The sequence below is a fragment of the Crocuta crocuta genome, unplaced genomic scaffold (genome assembly GCF_008692635.1).
Source record: "Crocuta crocuta isolate KB4526 unplaced genomic scaffold, BGI_CrCroc_1.0 scaffold862, whole genome shotgun sequence".
NCBI lineage: Eukaryota > Metazoa > Chordata > Mammalia > Carnivora > Hyaenidae > Crocuta > Crocuta crocuta.
In genome coordinates, this window is record NW_027529584.1 from 1,369,397 (window position 1) to 1,382,819 (window position 13,423).

Sequence of the window (13,423 nt, forward strand, 5' to 3'; positions counted from 1 at the left end):
GCTGAAATCAAGACAGTTGACAAAAGTCATATGCGTAACAGACTGAGCCACGCAGGCGCCCCAAAGTTTTATTTTTGACAGAGTGTCTTCTGAGAAACACGATGTTAAAGCCAAGGGCATGTCCATCATCCGATGTGCGGATACACAAATGGGTCTGTCTGCACAATGGAACAGAACTCAGTCACACGAAGGGGAGAATCACGGGCTCCTGTCACACCATGCACGGCCTTTAAACAAGACATCCAGGGAAGGCGGCTGGTCACAAAGGGCCTCATACTATGTGACCCCATTTACATGGAACGTCCAGAAGGGCAAATCCAAAGAGAAAGAAAGCAGGTAAGTGGCTGCCAAGGACTCGTGGGGAGCAGGGGCGGAGACACGGGGTGAGTGCAGAGACGGCAGAGGCCGGCTGCTAATAAGCACGGGCTTTCTTCCGGGGTGATGAAAGTGTTCCACAATTAGGTAAGGGGGATGGCTGCAAAACTACGTGAATATAACTAAAAACCACTGGACTGCATACTTTAAAGTGGTGATTCTGATGGCCTCTGAGTTACTTCTCAAAAAAAGCGGGGGGAACAAGTAAAACTCTGGTTGGTCACAACCTCCTGTCCTGGAGCCTGGACACGCCCCCGTTTCCCCCCGGGGGCGCTCTGTCGTCTGGGAAGGGCCCGCGTGTGCTGTGTGGCTTGCAGCCCTGCTGAGGGGTGGGGGGAAGAGTCGGAGCAGCGCCTTGGCGGGGTAGGGGGCCGACGGGGTCAGTGCGGCGCCCCTGACTGTTGGGAGCCGCAGAAGAAAGAGCCACATGTCGTAGAAAAGAGCTGCGGACGGCACCACCGTAAACACCACCTCACTTCTCAGCGCCCAGGACCGACAGGTGCAGAGCAAGGTGCCCGTGCGCCTGCGGCCATCACTGTGTGCACACCGCGTCGCCCTGCCCGGGCCTCGGAGTCCGGGCTGCAACGCTGTGGGCGCACGTGACCCCTTCTCGGGCGAGCTTACTCTCTGAGGGACTAGGAGGACATGAGGAGATGCCCAGGGTGGGGCCACGTGTGTACTCACCACGTCTGACTCTCCTGACCGCAAACACAACCAGCAGACCACGGCTGGCCCTTGCCCTTCCTCCCCTGGTGTCATCCACACTGAACACGCTTTTAAAATGACAAATAGTTTGGGGCGCCTGGGTGGCTCAGTCGGTTAAGCGTCCGACCTCAATTCAGGTCACGATCTCACGGTTCGTGGGTTCGAGCCCCGCGTCGGGCTCTGTGCTGAGAGCTCGGAGCCTGGAGCTGCTTTGGATTCTGTGTCTCCCTCTCTCTCTGCCCCTCCTCTCCAACTCAAAAATAAATGAACATAAATAACAAATATTCTTAAGTTTCCTCCAACGTGACATGAAATTCTGAGCACATCATCAAAGATGCAGACGGATGAGGGCATAAACACGTTTCACCGACACTGTGTCTGCCGGCTCACCTGTCACCTCCCATGAGCTACCAGTGAGCACAGACTGGATTTCTAGTCTCCTCCACGCTTTACCAGTAGGTGTTAGGAATTAACAAAACAAGCCAGTTTAACAAATACGACAGTATCCCCCATACTTTATCATACAAATGGAAAAAAAAACGGGGCGCTTTCCAGAAACAACTTCTTTTCTATTTCTTTTGGCTAGAAAACACTGTGTGTGTGTGCGCACGCGCATATGTGTGTATGTGTGTGTACGTATGCGTGCATGCATGTGTGTTGGAACCCAAATCCTTCAAACCACTGGCATGACTTGAGATGAATCCCAAGAAGCTAACGCAGCAAATGTGGATGCATGAGGAACACTGAAACTATTCCCAGAAAAAGAAAGTTTTTAGAGTTTAACGTATTTTCATCGCGAACTTACAGGAATAGCACAGAGGACAGATGCACTTGGGTGAAGGACACCTCAGTGAGAAAAGAGCACAAATGGGTGGAATCCACCTCGTGAGTGCAATCCGGGAACACTATTTGGTTGCCATCCAGATAATGTGCTGATTCTAAGAAAACCCGGATACTGGCGTGATCCAGGAAAACTTAACAGGCTTGTGTATAATTGTTATAAGATTCAGTGGCTGAACTTTCTCGCTGGGGCACTTCAACCTGCCTTATTTAAATCTCCACTTTTAGGTGAAAAATTCGCACACAAACGAAAAAGGAAAAGTTGCCAATACCGGATTTCCACCCCTGGTTTTCCACTCACAATCACATACTTGGGTATCTCATACTCAGGACCACCGATAGCAAGAAGGGAGCTTTTGCTTTGAGAACGCAGTTTTCCGTCTTAGAGGATTCTCAAGCGTGTCCTCTGTGTGTGCAGTGTGCTAGCCGTATGTCACTTGACAAAGTGGGGATGACACACAGGCCGGTGTCGTCCCCAAGGACAACCAGACAGGCCTCGCTGCCTCTTGCAAGTACCATCGACGCCTTGGAAGCTCAGCATGTTTGGAATTCCCGAGCAATATTTCTGTGGGATGTTGGGAAGGGAAGTCCGTGCATCACTTCCGGTCAGGACCGCTGTCCCTGAGCGCCCCGTGCGGGCCGGCCTGGAAGGGCGAAGTTTCTTCAGCCCCCAGCAGAGAGCACACGCTTGCCGGTGCCAGTCATTCGCTGGGCCCTCACCACCGGTCGACTGGTCAACCCGTAGGCCGTGGGCTCTGCCGGGACCATGGTCTGCAGGCCCCCTCACGCCCTCCTCCCTCGGCCGAGCGTGGCCAGCTATCAGCAGTGCTGGCGTTAGAGATGGATGTGTGGAGGCTGCAAACACTCCTATTCCTAGCAAGGTCTTTAAAGAACAAAACCTCACACTTAGGGACAACTTGCTGTTTCCTGCTGTTAAGAGTCAATATACATGCGCCGCGTACTCTGGGCCTGACCCAGGCTCAGCTCTACACATGCACCACCTTACTCTTGCCACTGCCCTGTGCCCCCTTCTACACAGCAGGGCAGCGGCGCTCATAGTGCTTCTGCGATCTCACCGGCACCTCACAGCTGGCAAGGCGCTGGGCCAGGAGACTGAATTCTCAAAAACGCCCTCCACCGCCTCTCGGGTAGCTACTCAGGGATTTTACCAAGTGGTTCATAAAAAGCCAACGTGGATCACCTATTTATTTCCCCACCGTATTCCATCTGTAGCCTTCTATGTACGCCCCCTTCCCCCCAACACACACACACCCGGATTATTGCCATTCTCGCTAGCGGGAACGCCACCCCTCCATCCCTAAAGCCTGTTCATCCTCGAGGCACAGGCTCAAGCCACTTCCCTGGGAGAACTTCCCCGATCACCTCACCCAGAAGCAGTACCGCTTCCCAACGTCCCTTCCACATGCCAGCGAACGCAAGCCTGCGAGGTCTGTGCCGTGTCCGTCTCGTCCACATACGCGTGTCCGTTCCCTCCGAGGCCAGGCGCGGGGTCTGGCATACAGCTCCCTGCTTACTATTTACTAAATGCATGGTTTCCCTACCCTTTCTGTTCCTCACTTCTGATTCTTTCCATTGAAATGATTTTAAATTATCGAATTGCATTATAACCCTAACGTCTTATCATGAGAAAGCAAATAGCCTAATGAAAGCCTTCTTTTGGCTTTACATACCGATTTTCAAATTCAGATTTTACTTATGATAATTTTTAGTTAGAGATCCCTCGCTTCTAATTTTATTGGCCTGCTTCTGCTCTCATGATTAACGATGTAGGGAAAAGTAATTCATCGAGGGGAATTTTGTAAGTCTGCTGAAATACCTAGTGCGTTAACTAAAATTTAGCTGAAGTATAAACAGTGGCTTTCAAGTTGGAAATACACACTGGATGAAAGTTTTCTGGATTTACCTTCCGCATCAGTTCATTTTCAAATCTCCTAGTGAAGCCAAGTGGAACAAAATGCAAGATAAAGAAACAAAGAAGGGTAGATTTTTTTTTTTTAGGTAATGAAAGCACATGTTATGAAATTTTAAAAAGCAAAAGCATTTCAGGCAGCAAAGAAAATTCTCATTTCCTCCATCTCCACTTATTTACTTCTGAGCAAAATACATTGTTTCAACTCCCAGGCTTAAGGAAAATCATCTTTGATATAAGAAGTTACTGCGGGAAGTCGTTAACCACGGCGCGCAGGCCCAGTGTCCATGCCACACTCCTTATCAAAGAGTCTGGGAAGTGTACCCACTCGAGCCTGCCACGCGCTTTGCCAAAAAAAAAAAGATGGTTGAACTGAGAGATCAAGGAAGCTTTACTAGAAAACCAAAGCCAGACCCAAACCGCCTGCTGCTACGGCAGGATCCTCGAGTGCCCAGGCCCAAAGGACACACCAGCACGGGAAGGTCTTTCTCCGCGCGGTGTCCTATGATGCTGCCTGTGAGCCAGGCACCGTGCCAGCCTCGGCCGTCTGGTCCCCACAGCAGACGGTGAGGCAGGCGGCACTTTCTTGGTTGTGCCTACCTTACAGAGGGGGACACTGAGGCACAGAGAGGTGGAGCGTACCTGGCTGACTCTGGAGTCTGAATGCAGCCGCTGTGCTACGTGGCCATGCAAACCTTCCCTGTGCACGAAACAGACGATGCCGCTTGGGCTAAGCGTGTTAGCTCGCTTGCCAGCGGTTGGCGGCAGTGCACGGTCTTGTAGCTTCCGTACGGGACTGAGATCCAGCTTTTTAGAATGTTCTTGCTATGAACCGCCACAAACATGAACATACGCGTGGCATCTAATAAAGTACACAGCATCGTTGATTTTTTTCCAGCGACCTAAGAATGGGCACGCTATTTTCTAAACATGCTAGAGTCGATAAATGCGAATCGAAAGGCAGAGCAATGATATTCGGAAGAGCAGTGTGGAACCTGCCCCCTGGGCTGGGCCCTCCCCGAGGGGAGGGGACACACCTGTTCTGTTCACCGGGACAAGTCCACATGCCTACGACACAGTGGCCCTCAGTATTTCTTGAAGGATTGCATAGGGGAGTCAAGTTTTGTGTACATAAACATACACACACACATAGCAACAAACATGTTGTCCATGAAAATGAGCGATGAAGTATATACAGTCTCCTCTCGAGACGTTGTTCATGAGCTCTGTCATACAGCAACACATCCCTAAAGGATGCACACAGCAAGGGACGGTCTCACTGTGGCTTCATCAAGTAAGCACAATTTTCACCTCTAAGGGGCATTCTTTCCATTTCCCTGAAGGAAAAGCCCTGAATAAATGCCAAGGACCAAACAGAGTGGCTGTATTATTCTCATCAACTGACCTATAAAAGTATTCACTTTTGGGGCCCCTGGGGGGGCTCAGTCCGTTAAGCGTCCAACTTTGGCTCAGGTCATGATCTCCCGGTTCCTGGGTTCGAGCCCCGCGTCGGGCTCTGTGCTGACAGCTCAGAGCCTGGAGCCTGCTTTAGATTCTGTGTGTCCCTCTCTCTGTCTGCCTCTCCCCTGATCGTGCTCTCTGTCTCTCAAAAATAAATAAATATAAAAAAAACATTTTTTTAACTATCCACTTTTGTCCGATCATTTAAACACGGAATCCACACATGCCGCGAGCACATTTTTCCCTGTGAGTCTTCAGTGTCACCTCTTCTGCCAGAATCCACCTTCCTTTGGGCTCTTCCTCATCCCCTCCCCCGGACAGGGTGGCCCAAAGTGGAATCAATCGGGTGCCTGGTCCTCTCCTTACATCAGGGTGGGACACAGCCCAAGCTGCATCTCAGAGCTTGAAGAGAAGGATCCGGAGAATAAGAAGTGGATTGAGCTCACCCCCCCCCCCACCAGGTGGGGCACCTTGTGTGTGGATCATCCCCGGCGGAGGCTCCCCAGGCCCCTGGAGCTTCTGGGCTCCTGCCTAAACCCAGCCTGGTCCCCAGCCTCCCGATGCTTCTCTTGGTGGCTCTTGTCGTCTTCCGATAAGCCGCATCTGCCGGGGGTTGGTCTGAGCTTGCGGCCGAGGGGCCCTGGCTGGCAGCACCGTCTTCTGCACTCGGGCCTCCATGTGCTGGGCTCCGTGCAGACCGGATGAGAGGGACTCTGCTGCCTGAACCTCGCTGAGTCCCTAATGACAGACAGCGCGCTGTCCGAGACCCCTCAGCTAACCGGGTCAGTGCACTTTGACACCGAGAGATCCTGCACGGGACTGGAAAAGCTATGCTCCCCACCCCCCGAAGTGTGTCCTTTGTACCTGAAGAGTTTATTCAGTCACTGAGCTCGGCGGCTATCAAAGGAGGGGACGGAGTGAGGAGGACCAGACTGACATCAGACGCTGAAAATAATGGTAAGATTTGGGGTGGTCGATCTTGCACATGACGCAGTCGTTAAAGCGTGAGTTTCGGTGCGTCCCAAGGTTTGACCTCTGACTCATTTCTCAATCCCTTTCCGAATCATCAGCATATTGACCCACTGATCTAGTAGCAAGGACTCGAATTCAAGCAGTAACTTGGAATCCCCGCCTGTGCTCACGAGTGACGTTAGATTGGATCCCTGGCCGTGAGAGCTGACGGATGTTAGGAAGTCTTGGGTCGGGTCCCCGCGGGGCCAGGCGGCATCTGGGCAGGCAGGAGCCACCAGCACGCCAGCCATGGAGGCGCATACGTTTCGCGGGACTCTCACTCACACGCGCCATCCAGCATGGCTGAGTCGGTGACGTTCACACTTCAGGTCAGGGAGCAAATCACGAAATCGATTTGGGGGTAAAAGCAAGCTTTTTAAAAATGACATGGACTAGAAGAGCGTGACATAGCGACGGATGGTGCAGAGCAGTCTTTTAAAAAGGACCAGAGAACAGAACTGAATGAAGCCGTGGAAGCCTTTGTCTAGGAAAGCTTGTTTCTGGTGCGTGTGCCTGTGTGTTTGTGTGTGTGTGCCTGCCTGTGTGTGTGTGTTCACACACATGTTAGCAGGGCACCGGGTACCTCGCGCTGGGTTGGTTGCACCTGCCCACGCCAGCCACACACACACACATACACACACACACACACGCACACACACACACATCTCATCTCTCTTTAGAGTCATCTCCTCCTATATGTTGAAACTGGCCTGCGAGAAGCTTCTACACCATGGAAATAGGCCAGTCGGGCTTTCAGACAGAACTAGTTGTGTTGTTGAACACTTACCAGCATCCCCCCCCAGTTATGGTCATGGAGCAAACAAACGAGCAAGACGCTAGCCCGTGTGAGTTACCGGGGGCTCTGGGATGTGTATCTGGATGTATCAGTTTTATGTCTTTTGTGGGACAGAGAAGACAACCTGTCTCTATGAGTTTGTGACTCACTGGATTCAACACTGCCTTATTTAGAAGCTCAAATTATTCTGTCTGACATCAAGGTTGTGGTGGTGGCTTTTGTTTTCCCTTAGATTTGATGAAGACATTCTATGAAAAGGATATATTGCTATGGCCTCGGTGTTGTGTCCCCGCCCCCCAAATTCATACACTGAAATCCTGACTCTCAAAGACGATGGTGTCAGGAGACGAGGACTTGGGGAGGTGAGTGGGTCAAGATGGTGGAACCCTCGGGAATAGGATCAGTCTTACCCAGAGGGATCAGGTCTCGAGAACGACCCTGGAGACCCTCCCTGTCCCCTTCCCTGACGTGAGGACACAGGGAGAAAGGGGTGGCACCGGAACCCCACCGCGCTGGCACCCTCATCTCAGACTTCCAGCCTCCACGACCCTGAGAAGTACATTCGTGTGCTGGTTCGCCATCTCGCCCATGGGATTCTGTCCCAGCCGCCCAAAGGGACCGAGACAGATACAAACTGGTGAGACCCAAAGCCGTCGCTTCTGCACGCAGGCCCTCGCCAGGGTGCAGCACTGCATTGCCCAAAGCGGACTTGGGTCTGGAAGACGTATTCTCCCTCGGTGGTGGAGGGGAGGCGGGCGAACCCTAGCAAAGCTCCAGGTCCCTGTGCTGGTTCCTGTGTTTGCTGAGCAGTAAACTTGCCCAATGGGCGTGTTTCCCCATTTGCTGCAGGGAGGTGTCTTGTGGAAGCAGCGCTTTAGAATCATGAGTGATTCGTGGCAATGAGCTAGAGCGCTAGTAAGTCTCAGGTCCTAAACCTTCCCGGAGGGTCCCGAGACCCCTACTGAAGTGCCCCCCTTCCTAGCTCCCCTCCCCTGTCGGCACTTGGGGTTCTGCATGCAAGCAGACCAACGTGCTGGCTGCCAGTGCACCAGACGGTCCTCGGGGGCTCCGGCAGGTGGTCCAGTCAGTGGGGGTCTTTGGGGGGCTCGTCTCGGATCTGCGTTCGCTAAGCAAGCACCTGTCCTTGGGTATCGTAGGTTTATAGGCTGGCTTGGAAAAAGCGGAGGGGCCCCTGGAAGTTAGGGAATCATGGCGGCTTCCGGGGACACACCCTCCAGCGTCATTGTGGACCCGCTTCACCTCACCCGGCTCCAAAGCACCGCCGGGTCCCAATCAGCTCATCACGAGGCAGTCATCACAGCCTTTGGTCAAAACCACTTAGCATCACCTCCTTCCAGGAGTTAAAGAGATAAAAAGAAACTACAAAGATGCAAGTTGTAGGGCCTGTGTGTGTGTACGTGTGTGTGCATGTACGTGTGTGTGCGTGTACACACGGGTGTGTTTAGTTACTTTCCAGCTCCCACCTAAAAATACGGATGCTTCACACACACATCTCCCCGCGGCTCCTCTGGGGAGTCCTCAGTGGGCCTGCTGGTCTGGGTGCAAAATCGTGCACTACTGCCCTCTCGGTCCCCCGGCCCCTCGTCTGCTGTCCTGTCCCCCACCCGAGCCCAAGGCACAACTTTCTATGCACTGAAATCAGGGGGAAAGAGACCCATTTCTGGACGTGCACTGTTCTTTCAAAAGTAGGCAGGCAAAAGCTTGAGGAAAGGGATGTGTTCTGAAAGCAAATGGTAGAAAAGACATCTCTCCACTGGGAACCGAGAAACACTGGGGATTGCTCAGGACAGACAACAAAGTAATGGCCGTGTCTCACCTACAAGGCTTTGGATTGAGAAGCCTCAAGAAGCAAGCGGCGCCCGGAGGCGACAAGGTTAGAGGGGAGGATCCCAGGGCGATGCGGGAAAGGACCACCCCCCTCTGGCCGCCGCACCAGCTGCTGTGTCTCCCGGTCACTACTTCCCTGGGAAGGGGTTTCGTCATGCATCTGGTGCTTTAGGTGTGTTTCCGAGTGGGTCACGTCCCGACAGGTGTGTTTACAGGGAACACGGAACAGAAAGTCCGCTGGGGGTGGGGGGGGGTCCTCTGTTTGGCACAGGCAAACGTTTTTGCTCAGCAAGCCTGCTTTCCCACATTTCTTCCTCCCTGGACGCGAGCACTTTGTAACAACTGCTCCCCCAACTTCGGCCATTTGCGTGCATTTTCATAATCTGTCCTATCTGCATACCATCTGTACTGCTGCTGATTTAATACTTTTTTTGAAGCCGATTCCATTTATTTTTAAAGAAAGTGTTCATAGTTGGAAAGCCAGGATCACGCGCCATGAATAGAATGTAGCCATGAAAATGGAAACAGTGGAAAACAAAAGCCACGTCACGAAATTCTGTCTAAGCCTGAGGCCCTCGCTCTCGGTTAGCAGGGATTTTAGCATCAAACTCAAACGTTCTCTTCCAATCATGCTCTTCAAACAGAAGGAAGGAAGGAGAATTAAAATAATCATCATAAAAGGGGCGCCCAGGTGGCTCAGTCGGTTAAGCGTCCAACTCTGGCTCGGGTTTGTGGGTTGAGCCCCGTTCGGGCTCTGTGCTGACAGCTGCTTTGGATCCTGGGACCTGCACTGGATCCCGTGTCTCCCTCTCTCTCTCTCTCTCTTAAAAATAAATAAGCATTAAAAAAAATTTAAATCATAATAAACAACTCTGCGTTGCGTGGGAATCCACACCCACGCAAGTTCTCAGGGGTGCCCCTGTCGCATGATGGCACACAGGACAAGGAAGTGGGCTATGCCATTCCCAAGGGTGCCATCTGCCACCCTGACACAGACGCCCCCTGAAGGACAGGAGCTGCTCCTACAGCGTCTCTCTCTCTCTCTCTCTTCTCTCTCACACACACACACACACACACACACACACACACACACACATGCCCCTGCTGGAAACAAAGCGAGCTTCATTTTCTAAGCTGCTTGGAGGAAATCAAGGTTCGTTCTCAGGAGATGCGTTTCCCAGAGCCTCTGAATCCTGGGTGCTCAGACCTGCGCATGGAACAGAGCAGCACCTGCCTGACCTGCATCTTTGTGCGGGGGACAAGCGGACCCCCTGGAGGCCCGTGGGACGAGAGGCAGGGTCCCTGGGGCCTTCCGCCGGCCTGCGCTTCCTGAACGGCGGCCACAGGTGGCTGCGGGCGTCTCCCCGGGCAGAGGGGGCTTCTCATGCTTACAGACAGCCGTTTTCTGAGCCACTTGGCTCCTACGTGTAAGTCAGCGACTTAATCTGCTGCTCGGCTGGAGCAACAGCGCTGCGTTGGTTTGTCGTGCAGTTTTGGGGACTTCAGAGATCACGTGGACTGCACACGAGGCGCCTTATGCACCGGCTTAGACTTTCTCTTCAGGGGACTTTGTCCTTACGTGACTCCCCCCAACTTGCGTACTAACCTAGCCTTCGGAGCAATAACTTAGCCGTGAAGATGTACAAAGCCTAGTAATCTTGGTGCAGTTTTCATTTTTAAAAGGGCAGACTTTGGCGATTTAAAAAGGAAAAAATAACTTGGCTGGGAAAGGAACATCAGCTGATTTTAGAAAGTCCGTAAGAAGTAGAAAGAAGAGAGCAGATACGCAAGCCACGCGTGCGGCGTGTCAACTTACTTCTGGGCCGACGATCACCATGTAAACGTGAGGCTCTTCTCGGTGCCACGCTTGGGAAGCAAAAGAGAAGAAAGAATGTTAATGGTTTTACGTCACAGCTGAAAACGTAGTTAAGGTTAACATTAAGTATGTGATCATATTAAGTTATTTCATATTATTTTGCTCTCATTCATACAGTGAAATTGTGTGTAAAATAAAGCCTTGGGTTGTGAGTGACTTGTTCTGTGTGTGTCCCGCAAGACGAGCAAACATTTCTAATACATTTTAACTTGAGAAACAAGCCATGTCTTGCAATATGAGTTGTATTTGATGGTCAATGTCACATGACCACAATGAGCCAATGGTTCTTCTCTCTCTCTCTCTCTCTCTCTCTGCGGGATTGTGGGTGATCGTCTCCCATATGCTCAGATGTCTTAGGCTGCAGTGTCTGGCAGAAATCAGTGATTTTGCGAGACACTGGAAGGTGCCCACAACTGGCATTGGTGTATTTTCTGTCACTTCAAAACACCTATGGACAGTCCTTTCCTTTTCCAGACAAGAGTGAGCTTAGGAAGGCTTTGCTTCCTTCTAGGTCAGGCTTCTGCAGGTACGGACCCTTTCCTCTGCTGCCTCATTGCCGGTTACATTGCATACAGTATACAACAAGACATTATTAATACTGTGCTGTAGTCAACATCCGTGCGAGTGTATACAGTGGCCCCCATGCAAGGAAAAGGTTCCATGGAACCAAGAGACAGCAGTGATTCCGTTAGTGATCATGAAAGTCGTCCTACCCAGTAACCCTCCTCTGTCATTTCCCTTACATCAGCCACGAAGGTTTTCAAAGGTAAGTGCAGGCTAATTTTTTGTTTTTCTTTATATTTTGTATTTTCTTTATTACTTTCTGTTATATCACAGTATTGTGATCACTTTTCTATGAATATGTTTGGGTTTTAAAACACATCATCTGAGTTTCCATTACTGCTTATGGGGAAATTCGCTTTGATATACAAGTGCTCTGGATTACAAACATGTTCCCGGAACCAATTATGCTCACAAACCAAATATGCTCACAATATTTGAAATGTAAATATTGAGCACTGTGTGCTTTTACGTAAAATGCTCTTCTCGCGGGGTCCACACCCCCCACCAGCTGGACTTCCAGGAGTAATCACTGCGGAAGCCAACGTGGACTTTGGATACGCCAAACGCATCGTACAAATCGACGTGTGTAACATATTTTTGGGTGAAATTACATTATTCTTGCAATTGCTCACTATTTGTATGATGTGCTCAGACACCGAGGGCACAGGAAAGCTGGAGCAAGTGAGGTCCCTACGCAGTGTGATTCCTTTTCTGGTTGTTTCCACAGTAACAATCTAGAAGCCATTCCGCTCATGTGGAAAGACAGAGACGACAAAACTCAAAACCCCAAAGAGAGAAACGTGAAGGCTGGACCCCCAAATGGGACTCCGTAAACCAAACGTACCTGAGAAGGCATCCACCAGGTAGAGAGGGTCCTTCACTTGCCGAAGTCCACACACCAGGAGAAAGATGTGTAAATTATCAGCACTTTGGTTAATCCCTGCAACAGAGCAGTTCAGGTATTTTCAGGGAAGAGAAGGCAGCTTGGTACCATGGGGGTGAAGCCCAGAGGCCGGGGAGCCCCGACCTCTATGCTTCACACAATACTGCACGTCATGGTTTGTCCTGGCGGGAAAGCTGGGAGGGGCTCAGCCCGGTAAATACAACTCCTCTCTGTGCGGTGAGGGAGGGGCAGTTATTACGGAAACGTGGCCCTGGAAAATCTCTGGAGACAATGCCGGTAAGAAGATCACGTTCTTTATGAAACAGGGACGGGATTTTGTATAGAAATATGCTCTTGGGTCTGCGCACACACACACAGGTGCGCACACTGAATGCGGACGTGCCCACAGATCCATAAGTTAAAGGGGTTGGGTCTCAGAGTGGCCCCTCTCATGGAGAGCTGGAACCGGCTTCTTCACCCCTGCACTTTAGGCCAGCCCGGTGATTAGCATTGACCAGCAGAGCCCAGGGGAAGGTCAGGGAGTGACTCACAGGTCTGGGCCATGGGAAGCCCGGTGTCAGTCCTGCTTGCCCACCGGAGCATCCCTACCTGACGACCTGGCCTCCTCGAGAATAAGGCTCTGCGGCCAGACACCTGGCCACCCCTGCTCGGGGCGGCCACACAGGACCGGTGGGCCGCAGTGCACTGGAAAGGGAGTGTGAGCCCAGCCCCTCCAGGCCTGGGTCCCGGTGCCAACCAGCTCTGTCATGAAGGATAGCGCCTGTCTGAAGCCCCTTTGTGTTGAGGTGCGTTGAGGCAGAGCAATAGGTAAGTGACTTTGTAGAAATTACCCATATAATTAGCTCAAGCTCACCTAAGACTTCATCATCTCCAAACACGTATGATTGGACATAAAATCATACAGATGAGGGGTTCTTGTTCGTGCATTTTATTTGTCCCATGACATAATACAAAAAGTTTCAGTTACTCTGGGCTTCTGCATGCCTTGAATAGTAATATAACTGGGTGACTGTGAGAAGACACGGGGAGGCCACCTTCGCAGAATCACAAACGGTGGAGAATGACAACACTCGTGCGTGACCAAGTCTCACGAAACTGTCTACTGAAATGGTG

General features: G+C 51.5%; 1 protein-coding gene across 1 annotated transcript in view; it reads right to left on the reverse strand.

The window, feature by feature from the left end:
• The window catches only part of GLT1D1 (glycosyltransferase 1 domain containing 1), a 65,954-nt gene that overhangs the window by 18,071 nt on the left and 34,460 nt on the right, over positions 1-13,423 (reverse strand). Inside the window, exons 7-8 of the mRNA XM_077761724.1 lie at positions 12,251-12,346; positions 10,783-10,832 (exon numbers count right to left, since the gene is read on the reverse strand). Of these exons, the coding sequence (XP_077617850.1) occupies positions 10,783-10,832; positions 12,251-12,346 (146 nt within the window). The remainder of the gene's footprint in view (positions 1-10,782; positions 10,833-12,250; positions 12,347-13,423) is intronic.